This window comes from Ruditapes philippinarum, unplaced genomic scaffold (assembly GCF_026571515.1).
Source record: "Ruditapes philippinarum isolate M1 unplaced genomic scaffold, ASM2657151v2 ctg1290_1_1_1_1, whole genome shotgun sequence".
Classification (NCBI taxonomy): domain Eukaryota; kingdom Metazoa; phylum Mollusca; class Bivalvia; order Venerida; family Veneridae; genus Ruditapes; species Ruditapes philippinarum.
The window spans coordinates 136,521-161,747 of record NW_026861025.1 but is presented as its reverse complement, the minus strand read 5'-3'; the positions used below and the strand labels follow the sequence as shown (position 1 = coordinate 161,747).

The 25,227-nt window shown below is 33.0% G+C and overlaps 1 protein-coding gene and 1 long non-coding RNA gene across 2 annotated transcripts in view; both read left to right on the top strand.

Annotated features, from left to right (window-relative positions):
- LOC132714276 (apoptosis-inducing factor 1, mitochondrial-like) overlaps positions 1 to 9,790 on the top strand; it is a 43,268-nt gene extending 33,478 nt beyond the window's left edge. Inside the window, exons 17-19 of the mRNA XM_060697105.1 lie at positions 6,304 to 6,424; positions 7,441 to 7,568; positions 9,223 to 9,790. Of these exons, the coding sequence (XP_060553088.1) occupies positions 6,304 to 6,424; positions 7,441 to 7,568; positions 9,223 to 9,294 (321 nt within the window). The 3' untranslated portion in view covers positions 9,295 to 9,790. The remainder of the gene's footprint in view (positions 1 to 6,303; positions 6,425 to 7,440; positions 7,569 to 9,222) is intronic.
- Positions 9,791 to 15,634: 5,844 nt separating this feature from the next.
- LOC132714280 (uncharacterized) lies at positions 15,635 to 24,673 on the top strand. Its single transcript, XR_009623543.1, has 4 exons — positions 15,635 to 15,786; positions 22,148 to 22,199; positions 23,136 to 23,192; positions 24,220 to 24,673. It is a non-coding gene; the product is annotated as an uncharacterized LOC132714280 (long non-coding RNA).
- The last annotated feature ends 554 nt before the right edge of the window (positions 24,674 to 25,227 follow it).

The following is a 25,227-nucleotide window of genomic DNA, read 5'->3' as shown; positions in this document are numbered from 1 at the left end:
CTTGTGAATGCAACTCTTCTTAAACCGAATTGCAGATTTTGCTTAAACTTCCAGGAATGAACAACCTTAATGTGTAGATGGTAGTAAAGGAAGGAATTTTCGCTGCGACCAAATTTAACAGAATTATGGCCCTTTGTTGATTTTTTCACTATATACTATGTAGAAATTTTGTGAACACAACTCCTCTTAAACCGGATGGCAGATTTTGCTTAAACTGCCAGGGATGAACAACCTTAATGTGTAGATGGTAGTAAAGGAAAGGAATTTTTGCTGCGACCAAATTTAACAGAATTTTGGCCCTTTGTTGATTTTTTCACTATATACCATATAGAAATTTTGTGAACGCATCTCCTCTTAAACAGGATGGCAGATTTTGCTTAAACTTCCAGGGATGAACAACCTTAATGTGTAGATGGAAGTAAAGGAAGGAATTTATGCTGCGACCAAATTTAACAGAATAATGGCCCTTTGTTGATTTTTTCACTATATACCATATATATATGTTGTCAGTGGGGGCAACCGTGTCCTTTGGACACAGTTCTAGTTTAAACTAAACATTGGATACAAACTATTGTGATGGCCATTTATAATGTGTTGTTGCTAAAAAAATTGTTTGAATGAATGAGAGCATCTTTCATTATGGTGTGTTACGTAAGCCTACCTTATTATTTATTACAATCTTTTTTTTTCTGAAACTTTTATATAATAGTATGATCAACCACCTGTTTATTTTCCTCCTTACCTAAAATAGATTTAAATACTAATGTACTTAATAATTATGAAAATATTGTCCAATGTTAGATGTCAATAGAGAAATATGATAATTTAAGTGTATGTTGAACAAAATCATACTTTTTGACGATGATCAAGACATTAAAGGCAAAATTTATTTTTGAAATAAAAAATTTAGCTTCCTTTAAATATTCATTATACAATAAGCTGCTCATACAGATTGTATGTATCTACTTGACATGGAATTTCAAGGTTAACAATATATAAAACCCACCCCTCTCATTAACTTCCTACTTCCTACTGTAACATCTCAAGTGATCAACAAAACTTCCTGATGTTTATCATAAACAATGGTGGGTCTAATATTTTATAATGAGGTTGTAGTGAGATTGTAGCTCAACATGAAAACAGTTTTTCAAGAGGGTCTAAAAGGAAATTGTTTTGTGTCATTCAAAGATAGATTCTGATATTTAAGAGACCATAGATTCATTTTCTGTGATATAATATTTTACAAGTTCCCTACCGGTTTGACAAGAGGAGACTTATAGGTTTACCTTTCGTCCATCCTTCTATCCCTTCATCTGAAGATTCTGAATTGGATCATAACTAAACAAAACAAAAATTTAGGTTGATGATGCTAGGCATGTGGATCGAGGGCCGTATGGAGTTTTCATGCTTTTTTTTCTGTCAGTTTAATTGTCTGTCTGCTAACAACTTTAATCTTGTATTGAAACATTCATATTTGTACATGACATATTGCTGGACAGTAGCCTCATCCTAGCACTCAGTATTAGGTTTGGCATCTAGATAGATGATAAATCATTACCCATTTAGTATATAGAAAACATATTAGAGCTCTCATTTGATTCAAGGCAAGGCATTTCAACGATATAACAAGATGGGATGACAAATATAAATGATACATCGATATATATTCATAATTAAATGATTTCAGTTAAAAACTTCAAATTCTTGTTTATTAAAAAAAGCCCATTGCATAATTTTTATCCAGATCATTTTTTGTGATCATTGCTATGAAATATTTCCACTAACTAAAAACAGATAATGTTAGACATTGGCACCTGCTTCTGTTTATGTTTTTGGTGAATTTTCCTAATTTCTAAACATTTAATCAATAAGTTAAAATCATCAATTTTTATGCTCCCCGAAAAATTTCGGGGGAGCATATAGTCGGGGCCTTGTCCGTCTGTCCGTCCGTTGTCTTGTCCGGAGCATAACTTGAAAACCCTTGGAGATAATTTGTTGAAACTTCATACAGTGGTAGAGGGCATCAAGGGAGAGTGCAGTGTCAAAGAACCATAACTCTATATTTTGCCCGGTTTTTGAATTATCTCCCCTTATAGAAAAATCTTGTCCGGGGCATAACTCTAAAACTATAAGAGATATCAACATGAAACTTTGTAGGTGAATAGATCTCAATGGGTAGATGTGCAGTGCGTAAGAACAATAACTCTTTTTTTTCTAATTTTGGAGTTATTGCCCTTTGTTAATTTTAATACTTTGAACTTTGTCCGGAACATAACTTGAAAACCCTTGGAGATAATTTGTTGAAACTTCATACAGTGGTAGAGGGCATCGGGGGGGAATGCAGTGTCAAAGAACCATAACTCTATTTTGCCCGGTTTTTGAATTATCTCCCCTTATAGAAAAATCTTGTCCGGGGCATAACTCTAAAACTATAAGAGATATCAACATGAAACTTTGTAGGTGAATAGATCTCAATTGGTAGATGTGCAGTGCATAAGAACAATAACTCTTTTTGTCCTAATTTTGGAGTTATTGCCCTTTGTTAATTTTAATACTTCGAACTTTGTCCGGAACATAACTTGAAAACCCTTGGAGATAATTTGTTGAAACTTCATACAGTGGTAGAGGGCATTGAGGGGGAGTGCAGTGTCAAAGAACCATAACTCTATTTTGCCCGCTTTTTGAATTATCTCCCCTTGTAGAAAAATCTTGTCCGGGGCATAACTCTAAAACTATAAGAGGTATCAACATGAAACTTTGTAGGTGAATAGATCTCAATGGATAGATGTGCACTGCAAAAGAACCATAACTCTGTTAAGCCTTATTTTTGAATAATCTCCCCTTTTAGAAAAATCTTGTCCAGGACATAGCTGTAAAACTATAAGAGATATCAACATGAAACTTTGTTGGTAGATAAATCTCAATGGGTAGATGTGCAGTGCACAAGAATCATAACTCTACCTTGCCTAATTCTGGAGTTATTGCCCTTTGTTTATTTTTACTTTTTGAATTGTCCAGGACATAACTCGGAAATCATAAGAGATATCATCAAGAAACTTTGTAGGTTGATAGATCACATTGATTAGAAGTGCAGTGCAAAGAACTGTAACAGCCTTGCCTAATTTTGGAATTATTGCACTTTGAACTTTTTCCACGGACATAACTCTGAAACTACAAGAGGTGTACTTTCCTGTGTCCAAAACCTATTCGGGGAGCATCACCCGGCTCAAACCGGGCTCTTGTTTGAAATGTGTATCGATTATTGATGGACAGCAAAATATTAACGTTACATCATTATTGTTTCTATCAATGACAGCTCTAAAACATTAAGATCTTCTTAACTTCTTCTTATTTAGAACAGTCATGTACATCTTGCTGTTGCAGGTTTGAATCCTTACATGGACTGTGGAATATTGTATGTAAAGAAACTATCTATCAGGGTTTTTTTCCTTCTATAACAGGGGCTGATATATTAGGCCCCTTCACAATTCAAAATTGCACTTTTTTCACAAAGCGGCAGAAAAAAACTCACAATTTCAAAAGAGATTTCACAAAATATTGAGACTTTGAAATACATTGTTTACCTTCCGGTAAAACTTGATTTACGCAAATTGCAAGATGAATAACACAGAAATAGTCTTAATCAAGTTAAATGGTTTATGCTCATGTTAAATGGGTTTATGTACTGACTTGAAGCAGATTTAACACAGGACAGAAATTATAATCAACCGTTTCAAAATGTTGCAAAATGCCAATTTAATTATATGTCATTTTTTTTTTCCCACAAATTTATGACATATCATGCTTTTTTTCACAAAATGAACAGGCCCAGGCCCTTGCACAATTTTGACAAAAAATGCCCTGTATCTATAGCCAGCTTATGGAAAGTTGGTGGTTCTACTTGGCTTCTCAGTTATACCTACAATAATACTCCTTATCTTTTACTTCAAGTTAAGCTTGAAAGTCACCACTGATGAAGACCTTTACAGCATCAGTATATAGTTATTTCATACGTGATTTGGGAACAGTCAAACTGTTGGCCCGAGGTGGAGGTGTAGTGTTTTGAACTGTTGCCGAGGGCAACAGTTCAAAATACTATCCCCGACACCGAGGGACAACTGTTTGACTGTTCCCAAATCACGTATGAAATAACTGTTTTATTACCTGATCAACTACTGTTTTAATAGTACTTGCAGAAGAAAAAAGGAACAAGAAAATATTTTTGCACATTTGTTAATAATTAAACATAATATTTTAACTATGTCACGTCACGTCTGGTTTATGATCAAGATCGATGGACTCTTCAAGTGGGAATTTTCTGTGACGTCAGTGACGTCAGAGCGTGTGAGAGAAACAGTCGAAACTATTGACCGGTCAACAGTTTGCAAACGTGGACGTTTTTAGAATTTCAGAAAACAGTAAAAAATACCAAATTACATTTATATAAGGTACCATGTAATAATGTGAATTAAAAGGAAATCAAAAATTTGAGGGGGGAAAAACCTTAATAATAATATGTAAGCATACATGATGTACATTGCTTTAATGTATCAGTCTATTCATATTTCACCATTGAATTTGTAACAAACCAGGATGTTCATGATGACCTGAGTTTAAAAGATGCATAATTTGAAAACAACATGTATATATCTAATATTTTGGTTGATTATAGTGAATTTTAGCAGTTATGATAATGTTATTTACCAGCAAGTTAAGCTTTCTTGTGATCTATGACATGCATGTACATGTATGAACAGACTTTAAGTACAATATAAAGTATCAAGCAGAGTTGATCCTGCTGATTCATACATTTATCATTTACATTCATCATGTAAATTTCAACTCTAATTTAAGTTTTGACTGACTAATTTGAGCATGTTTAAACTTATTTGAATTAAACTTGTCAGCTGAGTAAGTCATAAAAGCACATTATGCCCCATAGAAATGAATGAAATTGTCCGTCTGCAGAGGGGACATAATTATTGTAAATGTTTTAAAATGTTTTAATACATGTAGTTTATTTAAAACATGTAAGATGCTTATCACTTACAGAAAATAGTACTGGATAAAAAATAATTTGTCATAAAGGTAAGGAAATGAAAAACAAAGTAGTCTTATAATTTGACTTCCATACAAAATACTGAATCACTATGACTGTACTCATTGATAAAACGCAAACAAAGCAAAAGATGCTCAGCTATATGGCAAATGAGTAACTTTATTGAAACTTTGACAGGACACCAAAAATGAAAAGTTTATGAAAAATAAAAATAATAGCATTTATGAGGCTTATTGGACCTTTAATGGACAAAATTAATCAGCATTTAGGAGGCTTATTGGGCCTTTAATGGACCAATCAACAGTTTACGTGGTTGCGACCACTTTGACCCAATATCATTATCCATTAGTAACACAGTTTAAACAAGTTCACAATAAACACTTAAAATCAAAGGAGATAAACAAACATGTTGCTGGAAAAATAAATTTAAGAACTGATAAAAAATCATAAAATCATGACTGATGAAGAAGTTCATTGTTTACTAACCATAAAAATCTTAAGATTTATTTGATATATATATAAAAATGATATTTTACTTACTTAATTCAATGATAAAATTCATCATAAAGATATTAGTAAAAGAGTTCAAAAGTACGCTAAAGTAATTTACAAGCAATGTTTTAAAAGGAAAGTAAAGGCCTGTGAAAGAATGGCTATAAGAACAGGTCTACATGGAATTTATTCTTTCATTATCTGCAGTGCTAAAGATAATTTTGTTTTAATTAAATCTCATTAACATTTTATTATGAATAGTCATTGTTAATAAATAAAGTTTTTGTTTATAATATATGGGTGTGTATCAATGTTATAGTTTTAAGAGACTACTTAGATGTGAATTTAATCATGCCTCAGGGGCCTCTCTTATCAGCCAAGACATAGTTAGGTACTCCATCTTCAACTTTTATAATTGGTTGTCAGACACTTAGGTTTCTGAATGTCTTATGCCGTCAATAATTTTATGTTAAGTCATTTCTCTTTATCCTTGGCAAAATGGTGACAGTAATTCTGTTATTATTCTTAGACCGTCCATCTTCCATCTAACATTTTAAATGAATGTTGTTGTTGATAAAGACTTGTTTTGCACAGTACTGGGTCCTATTGAAAAGGGTTTTATTGTTGATGTCTTGTGATTAAGAGACTTTTAAAACAGTTTTAGATTCAGAACAAAGACTGTTGGTGGTTGTTATAAAAAACTTTTTTTAAAAATGACCTTGTATAAACATTTATCAATATTGATATTCCAGGAACCTAGTGAGGAGAAAGACAAGGTTGAAAACAAGACTGACTCAGGTAGTGAAAATAAAAAATCAAAGTCATCAAAGACCAAAACATCATCAGCAACTGAAACAGTGCAAAAACCACAAGGTATATTCACAAGTTTAAAGGAGGTTAAGAGTAGGCCTATCTGGAGCATGATGTGTATTGTATTGTTTAATTTAACTTCCTTGTGTTATTGTCAAACTAAGAGTAAAGATCACTTAAAGATAGGCTTTGGTATTTGTTCATTTGTTTTAGTTCTTACAATATTTTTTGAACATAAAGAAGTCATATGTTAGGTTTATGATGACAAGTAGATAGTCATACATTGTTGTCCACAATATCTTTAAATAACATCATCTAAACTACCTAAATGTTGGGTTTTACCAAACATCAAAGGAATGCTTCATAGATGGCCATCCATTGACAAAAGGTTTATCACTGGTTCCAGTCAGTGTTTCGCAAGTAAAACTTACTAAAAATGCAAATGTTGAAAATATTCTCCGAAACTGCAATACTCTGATCTTAGATATCTGGCATGTACCATCATCATGTTGTTGTCAACAACAAAATTCATGTCAGTGGTCAAATGACCAAGACTAGTGGATTTAGACTTTACTATTTTATGTCTGCTTTTCATTATAGTTTACAATATTAATTGTTCCTTGTCGTTTAAAGCCATTATAATAAGGTGAGCGATATTAGGGTCATCATGGCTCTATTGTTTAAGAAAGACCCAAAATTACTTGACAGTAACTAGCTATGAGGAATACAGCTTCCCAAACATAGTTAGTGCATTGTGTTATTCAAATTAGAAATATTCAGTGAGAATTTCCAAGATTTCAATAAATTTTTGACAATAAAAGTATTTTACAGAAAAATGATCATAGTGCAATGTATAAATGTAAGTCTACAATGCCTTAAGATATTTGGCATGTAGTATTGCCTGATAGACCTCTACAAAAGTTATGTATTTTGTGCCCCTCAGAAAAAAAGGAACAGTTTCCAGTTTAAGTGGTTAAAAAAAAACAAAAAAAACTAAAAACTTTTAAAAAAGTAATATGATTTTTCATATCTCACTAAACTACAAGTCATAGCCAAAATTATGTATGGATTTATTTCAGAGCCAGAAAAGGATAGTTATGATAATGGTGTTATATTTTACTTGCGAGACGGAGAAGTTGTTGGAGTTGTCTTGTGGAATCTCCCGGGCTTTATTGGAGAACCAACTCGTCTTGATATTGCTAAACAGGTATGCGGATTTTTATGCTCCCCGAAAAATTTGGGGGGTGCATATAGTCGCCGGGTCGTCCGTCAGTCCATCCGTACGTATGTCCTGAATTCGTGTCCAGCCCATAACTTTGTTATTTGAAGTCTGATTTTACAACTTTTTCACAGAAATGATCACCACATTCAGACAACTTGTCGCACGCAATATTTGGGTCGCTACTTTGAAGGTCAAGGTCACAGACCTTGCAGCAAAATCGTGTCTGGCCCAAACCTTCGTCATTTGAAGTTGGATTTTACAATTATTTCACAGAAATGATCACCTTATTGAGAAGACGTGTTGCGCGCAACATTTGGGTCGCTACCTTGAAGGTCAAGGTCACAGCATGACCTTGAAGCAAAATCATGTCCTGCCCATAACTTTGTTATTTGAAGTCGGATTTTACAACTATATCACAGAAATGATCACCATATTGAGACGATGTTTCACCCGCAGCATTTGGGTCACTACCTTGAAGGTCAAGGTCACAGCATGACCTTACAGCAAAATGGTGTCCGGTCCATAACTTCGTTATTTGAAGTCAGATTTTACAACTATTTCACAGAAATGATCACCATATTGAGATGATGTGTCACGCGCAAGTTGGTAGTTAGATCTCATTGAGTAGAAGTGAAGTGCAAACAACAATAACTCTGCCTTGCCTATGTTTGGAATTATCACATTTTGAACTTTGTCTGGGACATAACTCTCAAAACTACAAAAGATATATTTTTTTGTGTCCAAAACCTAGTCGGGAAGCATTACCCTGTTCAACCGGCTCTTGTTTTGTCCTGCAACATCAATGGCAATAAAGAAGATAATCGAATAATTAATTTTAGCACTGCTTTATTTCATTGTTGTTTAAATAGCACAGTGTGACACGGTTCACATGATCTTCAGATTTTATTGGATCTTTATTGTTTTAGCACATTTTTATCTAAAATCATAATTTAATTAGTGGACTTGTAAAATTCAAATCTTGAGTTTATTGTCAAAGTTCACTTTGATGATTAAGTGTTGTAAATTCTGTCCATTTGAAAAAAATAATCTGAAAACTATATTGATGTACTCCTTGTATTTAGAACTTAAAAATGGTGGTATGAAATCTTTGTATAATTTACAATATTACGGTTAAAACTGTTCACTATTTAGGTAGGTCAGGCTGCACATTTTTCTCACCCTGTAACATAGGTGAAGTAATGTATTGCACATAAATTTTTTTGCATTATGTGTAAGTCTAAATGAGATCACTTAAAGGCCCATCATGTGTAAGAAAGGATTTATCAAAAACTTCTTATTTTTTGTGTCCTGTTAGTGTTTCTAAAATATTTCACATTGGCCTTTGACCTGAACCATCTTTTGTTTTTCATGCTTTTTAGCAATAAGTATTATTATCGTGATTTTGAATGGAAGTCAAAATACTATTTTGCTTATTTTATGACAAATAATTTCATATTGTGTGCTACTTTCTTCATGTGATAAGCATCTAACATGCTTGTTAAAGCATTGTTTAACATTATAAAACTCTTGTTTGCCCTTTCTAAAGAAGTTAAAATTGATTGGTTTCTGTGACATAATTTGTCTTTAATGAAGAATATTCTATATTACGCTTCTCAGCTAATGACATCATTTTTTGCAGGTGGTAGCAGATGGTGCCAAAGGAAAAGATTTATCAGAAGTTGCCAAATTATTTAATGTTTATGCTGTCTGATTGGCATAAAACTCTGTAATAACAGTAAACTATCACTGTCTCTTAAGTGTGATGAGAGGGAACCAGAAGTGTGAGCATCAGAACTGTGTCAGAGAATCTATGTTAACACTTTATATGAGCCGCATCACGACAAAACCATCATAGTGGGTTTGCGACCAGCATGGATCCAGACCAGCCTGCGCATCTGCGCAGTCTAATCAGGATCCATGCTGTTCGCTTTCAGTTTCTCTAGGGTTTGTAAGCGAACAGCATGGATCCTGATCAGACTGCGTGGATGCGCAGGCTGGTCTGGATCCATGCTGGTCGCAAACGCACTGTGTTGGTTTTCTCATGATGCAGCTCAAATATGGTTTTTCACTGCACAAGATAGAGATACGGAAAATCAACTATAAGGTAGAAATGGTTGAAAAATGAATCAAGTTGTAATATATGTGTAATATACATGTTGTTATGTTAGCGTGGAAATATTATTAAAATTAGCAGAAGTTTTTACTCAGTAGTTAATTTGTTTTTAACTCCTCTGAGAATATAGTGCTCAAGTGTGCTTTTAGGTCTTGATGTCAACATTTAAGAGTTGATAACACTGTACAGGTGCCAGTTATACTTGATACTAATCGAGCTTTGAATGTGTGTGTAGTACACTTTGGACAAGTTTATTTAGGTTAAAAATTTAAGTCATATAAAAAAACACTCTTTATTTATGCTAAAATAAAAACCTCATTTTGATTCATGTCATAGTGGATTTTTGCAACTAAAAAAAATCTGTTATCAAAATAGGTCATTTGATGATTTTAGGGTCATTTCAAAGGTCAAGCTGAATCAAGTAAAATCTTTACCTTGTCAAAAACTTAAGGAATAAGCCTAAGTTTGCTTAAATTAGTAGGGTCATTGCAAGTGGCTGTACATGATTTTTCTCAAATGATTATTTACGTCATAAGTCAAGGTCACAGTGACACTTTTTGTGAAATCCTTTACCGACAATAAAGTATGAACACGAGGCTTTTAAAACAATGTAGGGTCAATGTCCATAATCAGCAGGTGACCCCTATAGATTTTGTGGGTTAAAGTCAGTCAGATGACAGTGTGAAGTCCTTGAATAGCAATGAATTGAAAAGGAGTAAGTCGATTTGTGAAACTTTGTTAGGACATTTCCCATGGCAGATGAATTGACACCTATTGACTGACCTCAAAGGTCAATGTTACAGTGAAACATTGCTTTAAGTCCCTTTCCAATCAGCCAATAATAAGTCTAGGAATAAGCCTAGTTTCCTTTGTCAAAGGTTTGTGAAATTTACCTGTTATACATGCATTTATTACTTCTTAATATAACACTTGACAATCGTGAATTACACATAAGTAGCTAAGACACTGTGACAGGAAATGGAGTAGTTGTCACGTTGTGTTGGGGAGGAAAAAAGGCCTTTCTAGTTTTATTACCAATTGTATGTACAATATGAAAATAAATCCTAAATTAATTTCTATGACTGTTCGAATCGGAGGTGAACAGCTTATTCAAAAGTAGAGAGTGAGGCATATAATATACTTGCCAGTTTGTTACAAGTCGCTGCACTTACTAGTATTTTACTTATTTCCTGTTTTAATATGTCTTTAATGTATTGAGTTACATATATAAATCACATGTCATATATATACATACATAAGTTCTAGAGAAAAACAAATTGCTGAGAATTAGAAAAGAAATACATTTTCTTGAATGATTCAGTAGCACAAATTTCTTCTACAATGATTAGTTTTAAGCTATTCACTTGATTAAATGTGGATATGTACCACAAGTTTTACCATAGTACCATAATATGAGCCGTGTCATGACAAAATCAACATAGTGCGTTTGCGACCAGCATGGATCCAGACCAGCCTGCGCATCCGCGCAGTCTGATCAGGATCCATGCTGTTCGCTTACAAACCCTATTACAAGTAGAGAAACTGATAGCGAACAGCATGGACCCTGATCAGACTGCGCGGATGCGCAGGCTGGTCTGGATCCATGCTGGTCGCAAACCCACTATGCTGGTTTTGTCATGACACGGCTCATATTTATAACTTCATTTTTGAGAGAGAGAGAAAACAAATACGTCAAGTTCTTAATTAGTAATAAATATTTTAAGATAAAATGAAAGTTATAAATTTGAAAACAAGAGCACTTTTTAGGACATTTTATCTGTATTATGAGCAGATGCGTTTTATTTATTTTAGAGACGTTAAAATACATTTATATGTCTGACTTTTGAAGCATTTTAAAGCTTATATTATTGTATTTTAACGTCTCTGTCATGTTTCTGATGAAAAATCAACTGAATGTCATTCGTCCATCCGTTATGTTTTTCCATTTGCTTTTTGGTATGTGCCCTTCACAATAAAAAGCTTATACTCTAACGGAACTTCTAGGCCTGGTTTGGTGGCATATCATGTTGCTGCAAATCAAGGTCATTGTTGCTGCAATTGTTTTACAAACTATAACGTTTAAACAATATTTTATTTCGATCAAACATTCGCATTACAATCAAATACAAAATAGAATTGAGAAGAAAGCTACGTGCTTTCTCTCCTTGTCCGATCCTAGATAAAGCTAACGTGGGGCGTATCGTACTCGCGTCTTGTCCGATCCAAGATATGGCTCACGTAGGCCGTATAGTACTCGCGTCTTTATTTCTCTGGTTACACTTTTAGCTAATGTTTTCTTGTTTTTGAAGTTGTATAAATGTTATATGTTATCAGAACGCGTTCCCTTGTATTGAAGAAAAGAACCCTTAATGTAAATAATTTATTTTCCTAAAGCTGTTGATTTTTGTGCCCCACTTTAGGGGGGGGGGGGTAGATTTACCCCTGTCCGTCCGTCCATCAGTCATTCCGTCCGTCCGTTCTCATTTTGTGTCGCACGTAGCTCAAAAAGAATTTGACCTAGAGTCGTGAAACTTTACAAGAATGTTGATCAGCATGTGTAGTTGTGCACCGGGGTATCTTCGTTTAGATGTATTTAGTATTTGTAGTTTTCTTGGACTTGTTAAAAATTGCAATTTTCAAATTGTCATATCTAGCTCAAAATGTATTGACATAGACTCATGAAACTTTACAGGAATGTTGATCAGCATGTGAAGTTTTGCATCTGGGGTTTCGCTTGTGAATTGATATGTTTTGTCAGAGTTGCCCTTGACTAAGTGAAAATTTTCAAAGTGTACCCTGCGTACCTCAAAATGTATTTAACCTAGAGTCATGAAACTTTAAACGAATGTTGGTCAGCATATGTTGTTGTGCACCTTGGATTTCGCTTGTGGATTTATCCAGTATTTGTAGAGTTATTGTCCTTGACAAAATAAAAACCGTTTCATTATGTTGTGTTATTTGTTCCTTGAGTGATTGAGTTAGAATCAATCAACTTTGAAGGAATAATGATCAACAACACTGTGAAGCTATGCACCTGGGATTTTGCATGTGGATTTTTTTCTTCAGTTTTGTTAGAGTTATTGCCCTTGACTTAGTATAAATTTGCAACTTTCAACTTGTTCATGCATAGCTCATAAAGTATTTGACCTGTAGGCCAGAAAGTTTACAAGGATGTTGGTCAGCATGTGTACTTATGCACCTTAGGGTTCACTTGTGAATATATTCAGTATTAAAAGTTCTTTCTCTTAACTTAGTAAAAGAATTTTAGTTTTCAATTTGTGGCACATGTATCCCAAAAAATATTTGATCTAGAGTAATTAAGATTGACAAAACAGTGGAGTGTGGGGGCACCGGTGTCCTATGGACACATTTCTAGTTTTTAATGAAATTAGACTACAGTACCTGTCATTATTCTTCATTATCATATTAGTTCACACGTAAGAAATATTTTCCTTTAAGTAATAAAGCCAGTATTATTCTCCATTATCTACTTTAACGATACCATGTTCTAGTATTACGGATCTTCTAGTACACCATATAAATTTGAAATGATGTTAGATATTAGGATTCTTAAATGGTATTCAATTCAATGTTCGATTGATATCGTCTTAATTTAATATAAAAGCTGTTTATCAACTCTATTTATTTTCCGTTTACATTTGCGCCTGACAGTAGCTGTATGTTGAAATGAAAGGTGCGTGTCACATTAGCGCCACCAAGACGTGTCGCCCTGGTGATGTGTATGGCTGATTTAAAAAGAAATGCAACAAATTCCAAAGATGTAAGGGAACACTGTGGTAAATTTAACAATTAACTATGAAAATCGGTAAATTTGGTAAAAAATAGAAGAAATAAATTATGAGCATTGTCTTCTTATCTTAAATTACTGAATTTTCCGAAATGAAAAAAAAAATAATTAGAGATGAGGTAAAAACTTTTATCAGCCGTTCTTAACAACGGAAAACAACAACTACAAACAAACGTTTAAGTTAAACAGAAGAACTAAACCGAGTTACCATGGCGCTTGTTATGATGATGTTTAAATGGCAAGGAAAGCAACAATTTACTAATGGAGTCTGCTAATTGCATATTATGAATGTCACATGTATATATAAATGAGACATTAATCTGTACAAACACGCAGTTTGTCATATTTATATGTACATATATGTTGTATATATTTACATACATTTCTTGCTACAACAGTTATATTTCATATTAATTCTTTTGTAAACAAGTCTTATTTATACTTATTCTTGTACAATTCCATTTAATTCTTCAGATCCGTAAAATCACACACACACACGCGCGCGCGCGCGCGCACGCACGCACGCACCAACGCGCACGCACACTCTTTCAAAATTATTTTAATATTTAAACACGAACGGGACATCTGTTACAACGATGAAACTGTTTTTCAAACAATTATAGACTTATAGGCTAATGCCTTCAAAAGGTCAGTTTGCCTATTGGTGGTTTGAATCGCTATATTCACTTTGTCGTTTATATTTCAACGTTTGCCATCCCCCGATTACAACTCAATTACTCTTTGCTAATATGTTTAGGTTAATCAAACATATAGTTTAGCTTCGTATCAATTGAACTACTCGCAAAAGTTTGTCTACTTATAAATACCATTGTTATTGGCACTGTAGCTTTCTGAGTAAATAATTGTGGAATAGTTTTTCCCGCCCCTGCAAAATTTGAAAGCGGTTCTTTGTTGTCACTGCAAAATCACTATTATGGTCCATTGGGCGTATATCAAATGTCAAATAAGTTATACTATCGCATAAACATACCCATAAACTAGCCTTTCCCGATGATTTGATAACCGTTTTTAATATAAACACTAATTTTAAACAGTTTTTTTGACAACAGATATAAAGCACTACTGTACTGCCCGCCATATTCAATTGCCATTTTAAATAGTAAGTAGGCCTATACTTTGGTACGGATTTTCAGTAAGTTTAGACGCAATATAAATGATCATGATTCGTCATTTTTTCAAGATAAAATATAGACCATCTGGCAATTATTATTAGTTACGAATGTTTTTTTTATAAATAAACAAACAGGGATTTTGCGTAACACTTTAGATAAAGTATTAGACCATCGAACAGTAAACATATTACGTTATTTCATGAAGATGTATGGCTTAATTACAGAAGGGTCCTCAGGTACGGGTCTTTATCCGAATGGCATCTCGTATTTGTAAGTTTGTGGGTTCGTACATTGTTATCATTATAACATGCGGAATTCGGTATTTGTCTATGAATTGAAATTCCATCTTCATGTACGAAGCTGGAAACCTGTTTGTAGACTCATATTCGGAATATTTTTGAGAGAACTCAAACATATAATATATCCTTATGATATCAAAACTACTTAATAAGAGATCAACTATATATGTCAGTTATTTGGTTTTAGGGAAAAAATTGTGTAAAATATGATTGCAAAAATGTTTGAGTAAATAGTAATACAAATCATGTCGGTAAATGCCAGAGAAAACAAGCCCTGCCCACAGCATAATAAACATAAATCGCGCCGATATAACGCGATGACTGTTGACTACGCACGGAAACATTGGCCGTCTCCAAATCAGGAAATCATTAACACTGAGTAAAAGTATTTGGTATCAAAATCACAAAAAATGAGGTATTGATAATCATGGTATATACATAATTTTTTAAATCGAGAATAATATTAGATACAATATCACTTTGATGCAGCGCATGTCGCACCGACAACGTTAAAGGCCCATTATGCATCAGAAATGATTTCCTTTTTCTTTTTCTCAAAAGCTTTTTTATGATTGACTTTCAAAATACAGATAAAATGTATCGTCGGATTATTTAGGACTTTTGTTAACTTTATAATATCTGCTTTCATCAATATTTCAATATGATAGAAATCGTTAGTTCTTGAATGACATATATCAACAACGATTGACTTAAAACAAAGATAAAAATACTTTGGCCTACTTTGGCCTATCTACTTGCTGATTTAAAAGGGCGGCAGGCGACAAAAGTGTTCACAAGTAGACTGCTCTCTTTATATGCGGTTAAGAATTTAAATTTCCTGGACGAAAATGTGAGTTATTTAAGTTATTTTTTTTTATCTTAAAGTACAACTAAAATAATATTAATTATAATGATAAGTTGAGTTTAAATTACCAGATTTCTTTTTAATTGAAAGCACTTATGATTTGTCTGGGCGTTTTTGACAGAAGTGTACATATATGCTGATAATTTTTGTTGTTAAGTTGATTGTGTTTATCTATTTTTAAAGTAACAAGTTAATTATAAATGAGAATAATTTAATTGTGTCTTAATTTTATCAAAGGCATGATTTACTTTTCTCAAAATGTGTTCTAAACAAAATAAAATGTAATACATAATTTTATTATGTAGATTGTTCATGCATACATGAATTAGAACAGAACTTGTTCATGAATAAGAGTAAACGTTCAAAATGCTTCATTTAATTATCTCGAAATAATTATAATGTACAGACATGAACCGGAACTCTATCAATTTTCAGTGTGAAATGAAATTTAATTATAAAATTAATGCCAGTCTCTACGTGTTCTTCTAATCAGCCACTCGCTTTTTAAAAACTTTCCCTTAAAACAAATGTTTGTGTTATATCAAACGGCCAGTATGGTCCTTGGATGAGATTTTACAGTAACTTAAAGCAACATGCCTCTAGATTAATGCTAATTTTCATAAAAAATTTGAAAATGTATTTTGAAGTAAAAAGTGGACAAAGAAAGTAATGTCCACAGTGCAAACGGCACTTACAATTCACGTAAATAACTAAAACGAGATCAAAATATGCAAAAGTAGTCCTTACTGCGTTAGTGAAGTAGTAGAAATATGGTGATAGATACCACAAAATCAATCATTAAGCGCACATATCATGTACATTGTTACTTGAATCTTTTTATTTTTCTTAAAATCTTAGTAAATTTTTCTGATGTTTAATTTTTGTTTTAAAATATTTTGTTTTATCTGGAGGCATGCAGGCATGCAGCTTAAAATATTCATATGTATACGGTTTGGTCGTATGTGGTCTGACTATAGCAATAGACTTTGAATAATAATTTGACATTCAGTACATATGATTTTCGTTGGTTTGTTGTTGTTGTTGTTGTTGTTTACTGTAACTCTTTTACTATATAATGGGAGGTATTTGTTTTAATTTTTCTGTACTGTCATGTAAAAATTGAAAATTGCGTATGGGTACATTTGTTTTTCTAGCTGAATTCTTACTTATATTATAATTATACAGTCATATTTCGACATAAAGCCATCTTTTTAGTTAAAGAATAGGTAAAATTTGAAGTACAACTGGAATGATTTAAACAGGGGGAAAAAATTTTTGTATTTTCTGATCGCAAGATCAGTAAATACATAGCTAACATCCACGGTCTAACACAAAATTTCCTAAAAGACCTAACAACGCAAAGTAGTTCTCACTCAAAACTGCTTAAAAACCAGCAATTTAAAAGACAGAATAATTTTTAATGTAGGCATTTAACGAATTACAGTGCATTGAAAGTTCAGATAAGTCAATAGAAATATGAGGTTACAATCACAAATTTCGCGGATGAATATCATTTTAATCAATGAAAATGCTATTTTTAGCTATGTCGATTACTGAATACTCCAGGGCGTAGTACACAAATAAATCTGACTACCGAGTAGTGGAATATATACATGTCGGACTGTTTTGGCGAGAAGATTTTCGCTAAATTATTTCTATCAGTGTTAAACAGGTTTATCGTGAACAAAATACCTCGAAATTGATAAGGATTACAAACACGAAATGGAAATTCTCAATTTAGAATTACAATGTATTTGTTTTTATTCAGGCTACATATTACGTATTACTTCACCGTGGTGCAGGGGTATCGCGCTCGTATCGCGCTCGTTTAGGGTGTGAGAGGCCTAAGGTTCAAATCCTAGTTGAGGCAACTTTTTTTTGAAGTGTCTTTTTTAAGGAAGTAGCCACAATATGCAAGGATAAAGTGTGGCTGGCATAAAAAATGATTTTTGATACAACTCTAGTCATGCAAAATTCCATATGTATCAATCTCAAACTGTTATAGAAAAAACTCTTAACGCAGTCGCTGCGTAAGATGAATTATAGTATATAAAAATAAACTGATATAGGAAAATACATACAGATAGTCAGTATGATTTAGATTGCAAAGATCAGAAAATACCACAGAGCTTGCAGCCCTTTGATTTTTTACAGTTGTTGTATTTCGCATCAACGTTGTAACCATGCGTGTGAGATAAGATACAGTTGTCTGGTTGGAGTATTATATTACGGTTATTATCAACTTGCCATGGATCGTGAACAGTTTCTGTTGTGTTCAAAATCTTTATCATACACAAAACTTCCTTATTAGTATTAAAGCAGCATGCCTTCAGATTCATGCTAATTTTCATGGACACTTAAAACATATTTAAAAGTAGAATATTGTTACAAATATATTAATTTACACATTGCAAACGGCGGTTGCAATCCGCGTAAATTACCAAGAGACGAAGATTTCAAATATACGATAGTAGTCGTTAATGCGTTAGTAACGCAGTAAAATATAATAATAAATACTACAAAAAATCAGTCATTAATCGCGCATAACATGTAAAATATACTTGAATTTTGAATCTTTTTAAGATCTCGATCAGTACGTTTGTTTCAAGTTTGATTTACTTGAAATATTTTGGCTGATCTCGAGGCATGCTGCATTAAATGTTTGCGCTCTTTTATTTATAAGATTTGCTCATTTGTGATAAATGTTGAACGATGCTACCTTTTTCCTGTTACTTTAAACACTCACAGCAAATTCAAAAGTTACAAATCTAAAGCGTTTGATTCTTTTGTATCAACGCCAATGGAGGTATAAGTAACCACTTTGGTGATGATAATCCACAAGTAAGAAAGTCAACGTAAATATGAATGATTCTTATATCAGTATACTTTACGCTTTGAATTCTTTACAATTATTTTTCTCAAACACAAAACAAACCGGTTTATCTTAAAGATTTTAGCTGTTTATCCTTAAATGATTTATGATATTTTAATTGACACAGTAATTGATGTTAAGCATATAATTTCTGCATCGGGATTTGCCAATGACAGTCTAATGATGGACCTATTCAGCTGTTTCTATCGCGCATTATCATTTTTCAACGGCCATTGATCTGATCAGTAGTTTTGAGTCTATTTCAAGGATAACATGCCGATGTTACTAAGATAGTGTTGGTTTCAAATGCGTCTCAATTAAAAATTATTCTCATAATTCCTGGCTTAGATCAATCTCTGCTATTTTTGTTATCATCACGATCAAATAAACAAACTTAACTTATTTTGTCTGATGGGATTTCAATATGTTGTTTAAGAACATATGAGCCGCGTCACGACAAAACCAAAATAAAGGGTTTGCGACCAGCATGGATCCAGACCAGCCTGCGCATCCGCGCAGTCTGATCAGGATCCATGCTGTTCGCTGACAAACTCTATAACAAGTAGAGAAACTGATAGCGAACAGTATGGATCCTGATCAGACTGCGCGGACGCGCAGGCTGGTCTGGATTCATGCTGGTCGCAAACCCATTATGTTGGTTTTGTCGTGACACGGCTCATATACATTTACCTTTGACCTAGTATGAGTATTGATAATCATCAGCTGATGCAGAAGATGTATTTTCCTCTTTTTGGCTAAAGTTTTTCCATAGTTTAAAGGGAGACACAAGCAACATTTTCATTTCTTAGTTTTGAATTTTTCATTCAATATTATGTAAATGTCCTTAAAATGAATACACTAAGCAGTCACATGAACAAACCTTTTCTCCCCATAAAGAATCCTAACTTGACCCACGAGGGTCAGGTTAGAGCCATATGATTTCACAATAGTTCTCACAGTGAACTCTGGAAACGTTAAAGTACACAATACTAAAATATATAATATATAGAATTTATACAGAAATTCATGCTGGGACTTTAAAAAATGTCATTTTAAGCGTGAGTTGAGTACATAAAATCATTTTGATATTTTGTCATTAATTTGCCTGAGTATATCTTTAAGTTAGTATTACCCTATTTTTTGATACAAAATATACAAACTTTTATAGAAGGCATTGCGTATGTCCATGCGCCTATTTTCACTGTTATAATGACCACATCTATAGCGATGCTCCAAATAAGAAATAATAAGTCGTTCTCAAAAAAGTAAAATAAGAACTTCAAATAAACTGTCATATAAATAATTTTATCATAGAAAAAATAACCTTGCTAAACAGTTTTTGTAAACTATTGAAAATAACAGACACGGACATTTATTTATATGTATTTTAGTTTATAATCTGAATGACTCATATGAGGCGTGTGCTAAAGTTACATAAAGACAAATAATTATAGGGACATTGAAAACTGTAAAAAAAGAACGTGATAACAGAAACATTTCAGCGGAGAAAGTGCATCGGGCTCGTTTTTTTGAGTAGTTTGCCATTGATTTTATTTAAAACAAATGCTCATAACAGATACGTGGCTCTGACAAACCTTATTTCTATTATTGGTTTCTAGTTGTTGTTCTTTTTATTTACTTCGCTCCAGACTTTCATAAAGTCCTATCTAACATATATACATATATTCCATTTTGCTCAGCTACATGAAAAGCTGTAATAATAAAGCCTTGCTTTACGCTATTTGCGAATTATCTGCATTTAAGATGCAATATTAGCAAAGTCAAGGGCAGAAGACTCGAAAACGAACTATTTGGCCCAATTTTGTTTTACTTAATTCTATTACATACAGTTTTCATTTTGACTATACATGTATTTCTTTATGCAGTATACCATTTAATAACGTTATTTGCTGATGGAACATGGTATTTTCTTTTTTTTTGTATAAAGTCATTTTTGACAATTTTGAAAGCTATGGAAATATTTTGAATACAATGGTATATTCAAACGACATTTCACTAATACACAAATATGCTACATTAACGTTAATTTCTTACCAAGATAAAACTGAAACCTTAATTGATAGCCATAATTCGGTGTGATAAAATTCGATTAATTGGTGCGATAAAATTAATAACCAAATTTTGGATTAGATTATTGTGATGTTTTCAAATGGCATTTGAGAAACAATTGTTGTATTGTAAATACAAATGAGCCGCGTCACGACAAAACCAACATAATGGGTTTGCAACCAGCATGGATCCAGACCAGCCTGCTCATCCGCGCAGTCTGATCAGGATCCATGTTTTTCGCTATCAGTTTCTCTACTTGTTATAGAGTTTGTAAGCGAACAGCATGGATCATGATCAGACTGCGCGGATGCGCAGGCTGGTCTGGATCTGCGCTGGTCTGGATCCATGCTGGTCGCAAACGCACTATGTTGGTTTTGTCGTGACGCGGCTCAAATCTCGTTTTATATACTTTACTTTTGTATAACAACGAGAGTGTAATGTAACTGTGTATATACAGGAAACACGCTAATACAGACATGCATGTGATCACCTTGACATATTTCTTTATCAAACCAAATGTTGATAATTGATAATTCGTTTGAAATTTTACGTATATAATTATAAGAGTTATTCATTTACATGTATTTCACTTGCCATAAACTAATGTCGGGTGAAATTTTCAGTTATTTTCTTTACTGTCATGTAAATTTATATTTTTTGCGACAATTTATTTACGACGAAACATTATATTGTTGTTTATATATACATTGGCCTTACAATTCTGTGAGACAAGCTGGCATATAAACGAGTCTTATGAAATGTCAGCGGTCACGTAATACTAGCAGTTTTAAATTAAATATCATTGTATACTTTATCATACACCCGTGCCGCTCATGTGACTCCGTTAAAACGGTACTGCACGGTCGTGCATATATTTTGACGTGTGGTCACTTGCGTTATAACTGTAACAAACATACCGGGATAAAGACGCTCTAAATGTTACCGCGTCGATGTAAAGGTGATTCTTTTTCATTTTATACAGTTCATATTTAGGGTATGAAGAAGAAAAAGAAGCGATTAATAGAATATTAGATTCGTGTAGATTCAAAACTAAATTTATTAATCTTGTTAAATAAAACAATGCTCGCCAGAGACACCTTCAATAAATGAGCCGCGTCACGACAAAACGAACATAATGGGTTTGCGACCAGCAAGTATCCAAAGTATCCAAGCATCCGCGCAGTCTGATAAGGATCCATACTGTTCGCTATCAGTTTCTCTACGTGTTATACGGTTTGTAAACGAACAACATGGATCCTGATCAGACCCCTTTATGTTGGTTTTGTCGTGACGCGGCTCAAAATTAGTTTTGAACCCACACTCATTCAATATCCTCTATATTTTGTATGGATTATTGTGAAAGATACATGTACTTAACTAATTAACTTAACTAATACATTTCAGATGAAGACGGCTCTTGTGTGCTTCCTTGTTGGCCTGATCGCCATATCATTGGGTAAGTGTTATCAGTTAAAGATTTATCAAAATACATTTTAAATTACGTTATTTTAATTACTTTATTTTCATTGTACTATATCTTATCTTATTTCAATAGTGTCCAGTGCAATTTTTGAATGTGTTGAAACTTCTTATAATTTCGTTTCAACATTCATTTTCCTTCACTAAGTTCTATTGTTGGTATAAAGCGGAAATTATGTTGTTATCAAAATTTACATCTACTTTGCAAACTGTCCATTTGAGTATACATGTATATATGTACTTGTACATGTACTTCCTCATTCATTGTGTTAGATTTAGATTAAAATCCAATTAGAGCAGATGTATGTCGCCTTCTTATAGCTGTAATCGCGAAGATAATGACCTTCAATAATCCGAAATGATAATTGTGTAGCATTTTATCTTTATACTTTATAAACTTATACTCTAAAGAAACAGTTTGTCTGTTTCTTAATTAACAGTGAAATGTAATATTAACTGGAAACTTGATACCAGTTTTATCATTAATTTATCGCATTTTATAAGAAAAGTACGGGCTTTAAATATTTAAATCAAAATGTAACATATGAAGATTGACAACCCCTTCTAATCTGACGTTAATCGTTGATCGTCCTTTAGCTAAACATATATCTGCTATACATTTTCATCTTTCTTATAGAGATTATTTTTCAACACATTCAAATTCTTAAATTTATCAACATCAACAGTTATTAAATCATCAACGTTTTGAAATCAAGAATATACTCGCCTACAGTAGTTTGCTTTGTGTTATCTAATGATTAAGAGTGGTTATTTCTTTAATTCTCTAAATTGAGTTATTAACGAAAAGGGAACGGGTATTTTACATTTCTTTTCAGCTTCCGTTTTGGTAATCTATGATTTATAGATCCACTTATATAAATGTTTAAATGTTTTTTTGTATGTTTATCTTCAGTTCATGCTCAAAACAACCAATCATCAACCATGGCGCCTTCCAACAGCACAACACAAAGTAAGCATTTGTTAAAATATTTTATTTTAAAAGTGTTAGTCTTCTCATATAAATACAGTTACTATAATTCTAACAATTAAGTGTTTTCATAATAGCCTTGTTATTGGGCTGAATATTGTTTTTATTATATCGGCAATTAATTAAGGAACGTTGTGACGTGACATGACTGTATGTTGTTTAAGAAATAATATATCCCAATTCCCAAACAGTGATTTTATCGCTAATTCCCAAACAAAGATTTCATCGCTCAATAAAATCACTGTTTGGAGTTCGGATGCGAGGAATTATATCACGAGGGCGTAGCTCGAGTGATATAATGATGCGCATCCGAACGACAAACAGTGATTTTATCAAGCGATAAAATCACGGATTTGGATATATTACATGTATTTCGATTCTAACACGACATCAACTAATAAATGTTGCGGTAGCGGATATTAAGCTAAATTGCGCCTGATTTGTTTCGGTACAAGTTTATTTTCAGCAATAGGTTACGTCACATTTATTAATATAGAACGTAAACAGTGATTTTATTGCATAATAACACAAAGTTTCTGTCCTTCTATGTTCAATAGGGAACAATGCTGGTTGTGTTAGAATCCTTATTATTTGACGCTAATTGAACGAATGCCATGATTTAGAGAAACTGTATCTTGCTTCATATCATAACGGCGCTTACTTTAGGAACGCGACTGTGTATTGTATGAAGCATTTAAAAAATAAACAAGACACAGAAAGTAACTAAAAAAATTCCGAATTTGAAGGAGTTGAGATAAGCAAAGATTTGTCTTTTAATATTATATAAGATTTAAAAAAAACACATGCAAAAGTTTGGTAATTTGAGCTTACATTACAATCAGATTATTCACGTTTTTTATATTGAATGAAATAATTTCAAATTTATAAATCCTTAAATGACTTTGGTTGTTTAGGTTTTACTTCTTTTGTCTGCACGTATTTGAATATTGTTGCTGATGTTAGTATTATTCGATAAAATAATTTAAATCATTTGTTTACTTTATTACAGAAGCAGGAGCTGTTAGCGTGCAAGGGACGTCTGTGATATTTCAAATAATCTTTGCTCTTACTGGAGCCTTTATCTTTGGCTTATTAAGAAACTAAAGATAAACATCGTTCTGCTGAAAAGACTCTAGATTATTTAACACTCGTTTATTTATATACGGTCATATAGCGAGTAAATTCCTTTTGCGTTTATATCACTTTATATACATAATCATTTATAAGTAGTGGCTTTACAAGCAAATTAATTATCATTTTAGTTATAATTGTATGTAATGACGACATTCTCGGAAAAGGACAAATCAATTTCATCATTTGAGCTGAAATGTTTGAACTTGATTCAAATATGATGACGCTCAAGATGAATTGACAGTTTTTTTAGCCTTCATGCCGAGAAGTTCCGAAATTGTTCAAAGAAAGATCAAAATGTATTTGCTGATTTAAATAAAATATTAATTTTATTTTTGAATAGTTTGTATTGTTTTCAGTAGCGTATTTTGTTTGTTATTGAGAATGAGAGCTAATTTTTATATCCTGTACCAGTTAGTCTTCCATTAACGGAAATATAGGATAAGAGCCGCGTCATGACAAAACCAACATAATGCATTTGCGACCAGCATGGACCCAGATCAGCCTGCGCATCAGCGCAGTCTGATCAGGATCCATGCTGTTCGGTATCAGTTTCCCTATTTGTAATAGAGTTGGTAAGCGTTCAGCATGGATCCTGATCAGACTGCGCGGATGCGCAGGCTGGTCTGGATCCATGCTGGTCGCAAACACACTATGTTGATTTTGTCATGACGCGGTTCAAATATAATGTTATTGATTCAGAAACGAGGTCATGAGAGGCATAAGAAGCTGCTGCTTTTTCGCAATAACATTTTAGCTTTCAATTTTCAACATTAATACCTAGTTTAATCAATATGCTCTGCAACACACTTGCAGCGAGTTAGTGCACCAAATTTCTTATTCAAGGGCTCAATAATCTCCTCTTTACGGTGATGTCACTTGTAAG